This window comes from Lactuca virosa, chromosome 5 (assembly GCF_052849685.1).
Source record: "Lactuca virosa cultivar CGN04683 chromosome 5, Lactuca_virosa_CGN04683_v6, whole genome shotgun sequence".
In the NCBI taxonomy this organism is placed as follows: Eukaryota; Viridiplantae; Streptophyta; class Magnoliopsida; order Asterales; family Asteraceae; genus Lactuca; species Lactuca virosa.
This window is the reverse complement of record NC_136430.1, coordinates 192129880-192142414: the sequence shown is the minus strand read 5'-3', so window position 1 is coordinate 192142414 and position 12535 is coordinate 192129880. Positions and strand designations below refer to the sequence as shown.

Genomic DNA, 12535 nt, shown 5'->3' with positions numbered 1-12535 from the left:
GTGTGCCTAACTATCGACACATGGTCATCTATTTAGAACGTGAATTATATGTTTCTTATGGCTCTTTGGATTGACGATGCATGGATTTTAAAAAAGAAAATTATAAACTTTTGCCCTATAGAGAATCATAGGGGTAAAACCATTGGGACATTGGTTTATGAGTGCATACAAAGGTGGGGGATTGAAATTGTATTTACTGTGACAGTGGATAATGCGTCTTAAAATGAAGGGGATATAAGATTTTTGAAGAGGATGTTGAAGGGACCGAATGGTATATTAGATTTTAAATACTTTCACCTTCTTTGTTATGCATAAATCATCAATCTTGTTGTTAGAGATGGTTTGGAAAAGCAATTCAATTATGTTACTAGAATTCGAAATGCAGTGACGTATGTTCGATCATCACCGGCTCGGTATAAAACATTTGAAGACCGTGTTGTTGGTGTTGAAGTAAAATCCAAACAAAAGTCATCTCTTGATGTTGACACGAGATGGAATTCAACATATCTGATGTTGGAAACAGTCGTACTTTTTGAGAATGCGTTTGAAAGGTATGTTTATTTGTTTTATATTTATGTTATTTTTCCTTTAACTAACATCGAGTGCTTGTTTTATATTCTCAATAGGCTTTATATGATAGACCCTTCTTACGGGGCTTATTTTCGCACCGTGGCAGATGACGATGTGGACGGGAGCATAAGAAAAAGGAAAAGAAAGGCTAAAGTAGTTGGTGCACCAAGTGATGTTGATTGGGACAAAGCTAGTTATGTTTAATTATTTTAGTTATTACATTGTATATATCATTTTAATACTTACATATTGATATTGGCATTTAAAATAGGAATTTGATCAAGTACTTGAAGATATTTTCCGATGTTACAACTACGATGTCTGGTTCGAAGTATGTAACCGTGAATATTTTTTTTCTGAGTTTGTAAAAATGCAAGCTACCATCACTAAGATGACCTTGAGTCAAGTTGAACAAAAGAAGAAGATGGCGATATCGATGAAAGAAAAGTATGAAAAATATTGGGACAACGTAGATAATGTGAATTATCTACTTTATGCTGAAGTTGTTTTGGATCTGCACAATAAGCTTGGAAACGTTACTTATTGCATTGAACTGATCTATGGTAAGGATTGTGAGAAAAGCAATAAGATATTGGGATTGGTGACTAAGACTCTTGAAGATTTGTTTAACCATTACAAGGGCAAAACGGAAAAAGTGAATGTACAAAACACACATGATAATCTTGTTGGTGAAAATTTAAGTAGCTTTGGTGAGATGTATATTGATTTGGAGCTAGAATTTGACAAATTTGATCATGAGGGTCAAGATATTAAGAGTGAGGTGGAGATTTATCTAGCGGATGGAAGGAAAAAAGGGACATCAGGTTTGATCTTTTGGGATGGTGGAAATTAAATTCAATAAAATTCCCTATATTGTCTACCTTAGCTAGGCATGTTTTGGCTATGCCGATATTGAAATATCATTAGAGTCGGCCTTTAGTACATGTGGCAGGGTTATTGATAAGTATAGGAGTTCACTTAACCCCGACACCGCGAAAGTTCTAATTTGTGCACAAGATTGGATAAGGTGTTCATTAGTAGATCTTGAGCTTGGTTGTGCTATGAAGAGTAAAGAAATACATGAATTTAATGAGAAGATGGCGGGTTTCAAAACTGGTAAGGTTTTTTTCCATATTATGATTTCATATTATGATTATCATTACAAGTGATTTATATACTAATAATCTAATATTTATATTTATTTATGTAGATTGAAAACAATAAAAAATCATCCAAGGATCAAGGAGATTATGATAAATGGTGGTTTATTTTATGTTTTATTGTTGGTGATAAAAACATGTTTATGCTTTTTGATGAAGTTTGAACTTTGATAGACATTATGTTGTATGAAGTTTAAACCAAGATGTTGATGACTTAATGGTTATGAATTAAAATGAATTTATTAATTTCAAAATGTTGTTGGATCGTGTGTTTATATCTATTTTATTATTTTTTGGATGCAAGTTTAAGTTGGCAAGTTGTAACTTCAAAAAAATTGAAGCGAATATATTGATATAATATGAATTGATGCTTATGACCTATTATTGTATGTTGTTTCTAATGCTAGTTGTCATATAAGAAAGTCAAAGTTAATAAAGGAAATAATGAACAGTCGAAAGCTAAAAGTTGTGGTTCGACACAAAAATAACCGCACCATCCAAATAAAACCATACCAATTCTATATTGCGGTAAATAACCGAAAAACGCAAAAAAAAAAAAAAAAAAAAAGACCGCAAAACCGAACCGCAACAAAAACCGCACCTATCGGTTACATGGATATAAAAACCGCAGTTTCGGTTTTTAGTTTTAGTTTGGTGTAAAAACCGCACCATGCTCACCCTAGTGGCTATGTCTAAAATCTGGAAAGAAGGAGAGACGTTCAAGATCCCTTAGTTTTCTGCTAAGTGCAAACCGAACCACAGAAAAGGAAAGAAGAATCGGAGCACATAAATCATATAAGAGGTTCGAGATTTTTCTCACATTTGGTAACCCAAAATTCCTATTGTCCTTCAATTTGAGAGAGTGTTGAGGTAATAACCAAACCGTAGTAAGTTAAATTTTCAAGATTATTCAAATAAATGTTGAAATTGGATTTGGACTCATGAATTGCGATTTGTGATAAGCATAGAAACATGATTGCATGGAAAAAAAAAAAACTTTAATATCTTGAATGGGACAGATTTGAGTTTTACTAAACTTTATTCAAACTGGAGGAATTTGTTGGCTAAGCTAGTAACAACATATGCTTACACATACATGAAGAACCAAAATCAAATATCAATGTTTTTTTCATTGTCCTGTATGTAACTGTCAAAGTGCATACTCATGATTAAACATAATACTTCCACAGATGTTCTATGGTTCTCAGTTAATGTTGTATGCAACAATTTCACATATTAATTGGTTATGATAAGGAAATTGCATAGCTTTAACAACATGATTCATTGGCTTTAATTTACATTATCCTTGGCTGTATAAGTAATCAAAATAATAGTTAATCATTGCTATAACTTTCTTCGTATATCTAAGCATTATGTTCGTTTTTCATGTGATGGAATTGTTTTCAAGTGGGACCCAATTCGTCTTGTAATGCATCAATGTCTTGCCAACTTATAATTTACTTTGGTTAAAGAACAAAATCATGTGAGACTTAATGGTTGATATATCACCATCATATGGTCATGGACCCAAGTGCTACATATTGTTTACCAATTATATTTTGGATGATAGGTCATGAACAAAAGCAACTATCTTCGTTAACTCAATTTCACTCCTAAAATTCACATTTCCAAAATAATCAACGGTGAAATTAGTTTCTCATTCATACAAACAAATTATAGTGAACTCAAAATTGCTCCTTGATCTGATTTCATACAAGTGGAAAAATTGTCTCGATTTAACTACAAATAATAATAAAAAAAGACTAGTGGTTAGTTGGTTGTAAGAATGTTGTATAGAAGTCAAAATGCGCCCAACTGAGAAGCAATATCACTGAATGTATATTCACTGCATGGAATTGTGAGGCCGCCCATTTGATGAACATACCCAAATTCTTGCTCTGCCTGATCTAGTAGTTCTTGAAATGCAGGTTGGCTTAACAACCATACAGGAACCACAAACCGCTTCTTCTCTTGCTCACCAACATAAATTGCTAAATAGCCTTTTGGGGTTTCCATAGATTTGGTTGTGCTGCTTCCGTTGGATAATGATCTTCTGAGAATTTGTTTTGCTTGAATGATCCGAGGAAAAAGGATGGCCATTTTTAAGGATGGTAGTTTCTGTTCACTTCAAAAGCCTGACTGTGGATGGATACTCTCACAGCATGCACGTCTTCTTGGTGAAAAGTTGCCAAGGATTTCAGAAGAAGTTGTGGTTGTGTGATTCATATCGAATGGTTTTTATATACAGAGATTCAAGGAGATCTTGACTGAGGATGGTGACATATGGTGGAAGAAAAGGCAAACTCACATGGCTTTGTCTTCCAATCTGTAAGACAGATCCAATGTCTAATTCACCTATTAATGATAGGGCCACATATGTTTCAAGAAAACCCCAGAGCCCTTAGCCACAGTTTCGTGCTTGTTAGGAGGCATTACCACATTCCTCTTAATATTACATGGGACCATGATACTTCCACCGTTTTTCATACCCACGTTAATTCAGAATACTGGTGATACAAGTTATATTCTTTTTTAATTCTTTCTCTATTCACAAGTACATGATTAATACATATTATTGCCTGTGACTTTGTGGTTGTGCTATTCAAGATCATACTATTATAAAAGTTAGAAGACACAGCACATGATCTTGCCTTCCTGTTGCAATATCACCATCTGACATTTAATTTCCTTTTTCTCACTTATTTTACATTTCATTCTCGAATAAACTGACAAAATTATAAACGAGATTTGACAACATGAACAGCTTGATTTTAAACCAAACCAGGACGTTTACACATACTTTTACAATCAAAACCTCACTACAGATTCCCTACACTACTCTCACACATATACACTCAGATAATTGGGAACTATGAACCAAGAACACAAGTTTTACAATGAACCCTAATCTGGAGAATAAAATCTCTGAGAGAAAGTTACAGACGAGAGAAAAAAAACGTAACTATCAAACGTACAGAAATAAACATTATATACACCGGATAGTTTTTGACCCGATTACCCGCAAGATAACCCGACGAAATTTACACTTTGAACCCTTCAACAACTTGTACATGTTTAAACTGCAACACAAACATAAAAAAACAAAATATACCAACAAAGGGCAAAATAGTAAAATGATTAGATTGATAAAAAAACCTTTCATTATTTTCAACACCCCCGGTCAAGCTAATCATTTGACTATTTATTTGATAGAAAAAGGATCAGTCAAACACATTTTTCTACAAAGATTTTCATGCTGATAAGAACTAAGAGACTTAGTCAAAATATCAGCAACTTGATTTAAAGATCCAATTTTAACAACTTTGACAACACCATCTGCAATCTTTTCCCTAATAAAATGAACATCTATTTCAAAATGCTTGGTTTTATCGTGAAACACCGGATTTAAGGCTAGTTTGATTGCAGATTCATTATCACAAAAAAGATCAACTGGAACCATATTAGTAAATTTTAAATCATACAGAATTTTTAGCACCCAAATTATTTCACAAGTTAAAGAACCCAGTGCTCTATACTCAGACTCAGTAGATGATCTAGAAATTGTAGATTGCTTTTTACTTCTCCATGAAACAAGAGAATCACCAAAATAGACCAAATAACCACTTACTGATTTTCTGGAGAATAGACACTTAGCCCAATCAGCATCAGAAAAACCTTTTAAAACAAGAGAGTTAGTCTTTAAATAACAAACCCCTTTTCCAGGATTGTTTTTAAGATACCTTAACAACCTCAAAGCAATTCGTAAATGAGATTTTCTGGGTTTGTGCATAAACTGACTCAAAACCTGAACAGAGTAAGCAATATCTAGTCTAGTTATAGTGAGATAGATTAATTTACCAATTAATTTCTGAAACTCAGTAATATTATCAAGCAAACTATCATTATTTTGATCATTATCACGATTAATAACAAGATTAGTCTCAAGAGGAGTATTGACAGGCTTACACCCCGACATCCCAAACTCATTTAACAATTCTAAGCAATATTTTCTTTGCGAAAGACAAAGACCATTCGGAACATCAATAACTTCTATCCCTAGAAAATATTTTAATTTTCCTAAGTCTTTAATCAAAAATTGAGACTTCAGAAAATTTTTGACTTTAGTTATTTCAGTTTCATTATTCCCTGTTAGGATTATATCATCTACATAAACAAGCAAAACAACAAGAGAACTATCAACAGATTTTACAAACATAGAATAATCATTAACACTTTGAGTGAAACCAAAACTAAACAAAGCAGCACACAATTTTTCATTCCACTTACGTGGGGCCTGCTTTAGACCATATAAGGACTTCAACAACTTACAAACCCTTGTGTCATCCTTACTATGATAACCAGGAGGCAAAACCATGTAAACATCTTCTTTAAGATCACCATATAAAAATGCATTATTAATATCAAATTGATGTAAAGTCCACTTACTACTAACAGCAATAGCAATTATAATCCTAATGGTAACAATTTTAGCTACAGGGGAGAATGTTTCTTCATAGTCAACACCTTCCCTTTGACTATAACCTTTGGCAACTAAACAAGCTTTATATCTTTCAACCTCTCCATTAGCTTTGTACTTAATTTTGTAAACCCAACGACAGCCAATCGGCTTTCTATTTTTAGGTAACTCGGTTATTTCCCAAGTTCTATTTCTGTAAAGTGCTTCCATTTCAAGATTCATGGCCTTAATCCATTCAGGATTCTTAGACGCCTCAAGATAAGATTGAGGTTCCACTGTTTTATTAAGGTTAGTTACAAAACACTTAGTTTCATTAGACAAATTAGAATAGTTAACAGATTTTTCTATTCCATATTTATACTTTCCTTCAACAATATAATCATCAAATCTACTAGGAAAACGAGTCTCTCTTTTAGAACGAGTAAGACTTATCGAAGAATCATGATGACTAGAATTGTCTTGACTACTTTCCTCAGCCATGCTGGGAGAACTAGAAACAGACTCATCAGTTTGGGGTACAAAGGACTCTCCAAGGTCAAAAATAGTATCTGTTTGTAAAGTATATGTTCTATTGTGACCTTGAACAGCCCCAGCACCATCCACCTGATGATCTATTATCTTGTTATCCAAATTTAAGTCATCATTAGACAACTCAGTTAACATAGGCTATTCATAGGAAAAAGGATCCACAGAGCCTGTCTTTTCATGGGTGTCACTAAAAACAGTATTTTGCATTTTAAAAGGAAATACAGACTCAAAGAACTTCACATCCCTGGAAACAAAAAAAGAATGTGAATCAAGACTTAAAAGCTTATAACCCTTTTTATCCAAAGAATAACCAAGGAAAATACATTTTTCAGCTCTAGATGAGAACTTATCACAGTTATTAAGTTTAGTAGAGAAACATAAACATCCAAAAACACGAAGATTATCAAAACTTGGAGCCTTTTTATATACTAATTCATATGGAGTAAGCCCTTTTAAAACAGATGAAGGAGTTCTATTTATTAAGAAAACTGCAGTTAAAATGGCATCACCCCAATGTTTTAAAGGTAAACCAGATTGAAATAAAAGAGACCTTGCAACATTGAGAATATGCCTGTGTTTTCTCTCCACAACACCATTTTGTTGTGGAGTGTGAACACACGAGGTTTGATGTAAAATTCCATTGTTTTCAGTAAAAGTTTTCATACTAGTATTTGAAAACTCAGTCCCATTATCAGATCGTATACATTTAATATTTGTGTCAAAATGATTTCTTAACATATTGGAAAAAATAACAAAACATTGATAAACTTCATCTTTGGACTTAAGAAGAAAAACCCATGTAGCTCTAGTGAAATCATCAACAATAGTCAAGAAGAACCTAAAGCCATCTACACTCTTAATACGATAAGGACCCCAAACATCAAGGTGAACAAGTTCTCCTAGTTTTTTTTGAAACATGTTGGCTCATAGGAAAAGATTCTCTAGTTTGTTTAGCCTTATGACACACCTCACATGGAGGTAAAGGATCACTTTTGAAATTAAGTTTATCTTTAAGAACATTAAGAGCTTGATCAGCGGGATGTCCAAGTCTGTTGTGCCATGTGAATTTGGAAGCAAAACAATGAGACTTATTTATAATTGGAGACTTATTACCTGAATATAGACTATTAAGGTAATAAAGTCCACCAGATTGATTACCAGTCTCCACCGTCCCCTTGGACTGTGAATCCTGAACATAGCAATTATGTTCATTAAAAACAACATTACAGTTACTATCTTTACATAGCTTATGAACAGACAGAAGATTTATATTGAAATCAGGAACAGCAAAAACATCAAACAAGGTAAGAGAATTTGAAAATTGCATGTTCCCTATTTTGTTAATTTGAGCAGAAGAGCCATTAGGATGGCTAACTCTTAGATTCAATTTAGAAACATCAACAGAATCATGAAGTAGTGATTCGGAGGCTATCATATGCTGACTTGCTCCTGAATCAACCACCCATTTTTGACAATCAGAAACAATAAAGGAATTACAAGAAATACCTGCCATGTTAGCACTGACAGGTCCTTCATCCAACCCTTGCTTATCACCAATGAGTTTCAAAAACTTGGAATATTGTTCATTAGTGAGATAATGACAGTCAGAGTTATTAGCATTATCGTTAGAATTAACAGACTCAGAATTATGAGTAGAAGAATTTACAGAGAAAACCTTATTTTGAAATAGATGTTCATTTTATTAGGGAAAAGATTGCAGATGGTGTTGTCAAAGTTGTTAAAATTGGATCTTTAAATCAAGTTGCTGATATTTTGACTAAGTCTCTTAGTTCTTATCAGCATGAAAATCTTTGTAGAAAAATGTGTTTGACTGATAATAAATAGTCAAATGATTAGCTTGACCGGGGGTGTTGAAAATAATGAAAGGTTTTTTATCAATCTAATCATTTTACTATTTTGCCCTTTGTTGGTATATTTTGTTGGTATCAGAGCACAAGGTTGCTCTGTTGGTTCGATTTCTCTGATCTGTTCACGATCGTTCGTCGCCTGGATTTTGTCGTAAAACAAGGTGATGTTTCTTGTTCTCTTTATTAGATCAGATTTTATATCTCTCTTTCTTTGAGACGATTTGTGTTCTCTGTGAAGAAAATTGTAGGTCATACTTGTGTTGTACGATCTACCAATTTCTTCATCTTGATCGTCTCTTGGTTACGACCTTTGCTGTCGTTTGTTCTCTGTTCAAAAGTACTGTGAGTTCTTGTTGTTTCTTTGCAGATCAGATCTGGTGCGGTTTCAGATCTGGTGCGGCTGGTTTGTCATTCAAAAGGTCGTCAGTGCTCCTGCAAGTTTGAAACTACAAACTAAACCATCTTGGTTTTGGATTAACTCTGTAAGGGAACGGATTAATACCGTTAACTCTTACAGGAAAAGGAGCCTAGTTTAACCCTAACCTTGGTCTTTGCGGCTAAAAGCCCTGACTAAGCCGTTTATAAAGCGTTTTCGTTCATCACTGTGAGATCCTTCTTCTCTTTACTTGTCTTGATCTGTGTGATATTCGTTTGTCTATTTGGTCTGTGTGATATTTGTTTGATCTGTTTGATTTGGAAACTGTTTTCTGTTTTCTGATTGGTGATTGACCCTGGGCTCCCAACATACCGTGGAGTTATCTTGGTTGTTCTCAGTTGTGTTCTTGCTTATCTCTTCATTAGTTTTTCACTATGGTGCTGTAGAGTCTGGTAGTAACTCTAAGAAGGATCCTATTGACTTTGATGATCCTCTCTATGTGCATCCATCTGATAACACTATAACGAGTGTTATTAATTTCAAACTTCTAGGAACTGAAAATTTTCGACTTTGGCGCAGTTCCATGATTAGAGCTTTAAAAGCTCGCAACAAACTTGGTTTCACTGATGGAACTGTTCCAAAACCTTCTAATGATCCTATTAAGGAGTCTAAGTGGGAACGTGCTAATGCTGTTACTTGTTCCTGGATTCTTGGGTCTATTTCAGAAAATATATATGCAAATCATGCATGCTCTGAAAATGCTCAAGAAATCTGGAAAGAACTTTCTGAAACTTATCATAAGACTGATGGATCTGTGATCTTCAATATACATCAGAAAATTAATTCTTTTACTCAGGGTAACCTGTCCTTATCTGATTACTTTAATAAACTTGATTCATATTGGAAAGAATTTGATGGGCTAACCAATCTCACTGATTGCACCTGTGACGCTGCTACTAGTTTCAACATTCATGCAAAACTAATGAAACTAATGCAGTTCTTAAGTGGCTTAGATGATTCATATAGTTAAGTTAAAAGTCATATTTTGTTAATGGATCCTCTTCCAACTGTTAAAACTGCTTTTTCCTTAGTGTCTCGTGAAGAATCTAATAAAAAACATGGGACTAATTCCAACTCTTCTGGTAATAATAAGTCTCAGTCTTCCGCTTTTCTTTCTAAATTTGTTGATCAAAAGAAATTTAAAGGAAAAAATCAGATTCCTCAATGTAAAAATTGTGGTTTAAAAGGTCACTCAATTGAAAAATGTTTCAAAATTATTGGTTATCCAAAAGATTATAAACCTAAGTCTGAGCTTAATAATCAAAATAAGGTTTTGCTCTGATACCATGACAAAATTATAAACGAGATTTGACAACATGAACAGCTTGATTTTAAACCAAACCAGGACGTTTACACATACTTTTACAATCAAAACCTCACTACAGATTCCCTACACTACTCTCACACATATACACTCAGATAATTGGGAGCTATGAACCAAGAACACAAGTTTTACAATGAACCCTAATCTGGAGAATAAAATCTCTGAGAGAAAGTTACAGACGAGAGAAAAAAAAACGTAACTATCAAACGTACAGAAATAAACATTATATACACCGGATAGTTTTTGACCCGATTACCCGCAAGATAACCCGACGGAATTTACACTTTGAACCCTTCAACAACTTGTAATGATCCTATTAAGGAGTCTAAGTGGGAACGTGCTAATGCTGTTACTTGTTCCTGGATTCTTGGGTCTATTTCAGAAAATATATATGCAAATCATGCATGCTCTGAAAATGCTCAAGAAATCTGGAAAGAACTTTCTGAAACTTATCATAAGACTGATGGATCTGTGATCTTCAATATACATCAGAAAATTAATTCTTTTACTCAGGGTAATCTGTCCTTATCTGATTACTTTAATAAACTTGATTCATATTGGAAAGAATTTGATGGGCTAACCAATCTCACTGATTGCACCTGTGACGCTGCTACTAGTTTCAACATTCATGCAAAACTAATGAAACTAATGCAGTTCTTAAGTGGCTTAGATGATTCATATAGTTAAGTTAAAAGTCATATTTTGTTAATGGATCCTCTTCCAACTGTTAAAACTGCTTTTTCCTTAGTGTCTCGTGAAGAATCTAATAAAAAACATGGGACTAATTCCAACTCTTCTGGTAATAATAAGTCTCAGTCTTCCGCTTTTCTTTCTAAATTTGTTGATCAAAAGAAATTTAAAGGAAAAAATCAGATTCCTCAATGTAAAAATTGTGGTTTAAAAGGTCACTCAATTGAAAAATGTTTCAAAATTATTCGTTATCCAAAAGATTATAAACCTAAGTCTGAGCTTAATAATCAAAATAAGGTTTTGCTCTGATACCATGACAAAATTATAAACGAGATTTGACAACATGAACAGCTTGATTTTAAACCAAACCAGGACGTTTACACATACTTTTACAATCAAAACCTCACTACAGATTCCCTACACTACTCTCACACATATACACTCAGATAATTGGGAGCTATGAACCAAGAACACAAGTTTTACAATGAACCCTAATCTGGAGAATAAAATCTCTGAGAGAAAGTTACAGACGAGAGAAAAAAAACGTAACTATCAAACGTACAGAAATAAACATTATATACACCGGATAGTTTTTGACCCGATTACCCGCAAGATAACCCGACAGAATTTACACTTTGAACCCTTCAACAACTTGTAATGATCCTATTAACGAGTCTAAGTGGGAACGTGCTAATGCTGTTACTTGTTCCTGGATTCTTGGGTCTATTTCAGAAAATATATATGCAAATCATGCATGCTCTGAAAATGCTCAAGAAATCTGGAAAGAACTTTCTGAAACTTATCATAAGACTGATGGATCTGTGATCTTCAATATACATCAGAAAATTAATTCTTTTACTCAGGGTAACCTGTCCTTATCTGATTACTTTAATAAACTTGATTCATATTGGAAAGAATTTGATGGGCTAACCAATCTCACTGATTGCACCTGTGACGCTGCTACTAGTTTCAACATTCATGCAAAACTAATGAAACTAATGCAGTTCTTAAGTGGCTTAGATGATTCATATAGTTAAGTTAAAAGTCATATTTTGTTAATGGATCCTCTTCCAACTGTTAAAACTGCTTTTTCCTTAGTGTCTCGTGAAGAATCTAATAAAAAACATGGGACTAATTCCAACTCTTCTGGTAATAATAAGTCTCAGTCTTCCGCTTTTCTTTCTAAATTTGTTGATCAAAAGAAATTTAAAGGAAAAAATCAGATTCCTCAATGTAAAAATTGTGGTTTAAAAGGTCACTCAATTGAAAAATGTTTCAAAATTATTGGTTATCCAAAAGATTATAAACCTAAGTCTGAGCTTAATAATCAAAATAAGGTTTTGCTCTGATACCATGACAAAATTATAAACGAGATTTGACAACATGAACAGCTTGATTTTAAACCAAACCAGGACGTTTACACATACTTTTACAATCAAAACCTCACTACAGATTCCCTACACTACTCTCACACATATACAC

At 33.5% G+C, this 12535-nt stretch overlaps 1 protein-coding gene across 1 annotated transcript; it reads left to right on the top strand.

Annotated features, from left to right (window-relative positions):
* Positions 1-9562: 9562 nt before the first annotated feature.
* Positions 9563-10009, top strand: LOC145112170 (uncharacterized). The gene has a single exon (XM_079048376.1). It carries the CDS (start codon positions 9563-9565, stop codon positions 10007-10009), a length of 447 nt encoding a protein of 148 aa, XP_078904502.1.
* Positions 10010-12535: the final 2526 nt, after the last annotated feature.

What these genes read in the sequence shown, in the direction of transcription:
- LOC145112170 (XM_079048376.1), top strand. Translation starts at nt 9,563, where the DNA reads ATGATTAGAGCTTTAAAAGCTCGCAACAAACTTGGTTTCACTGATGGA.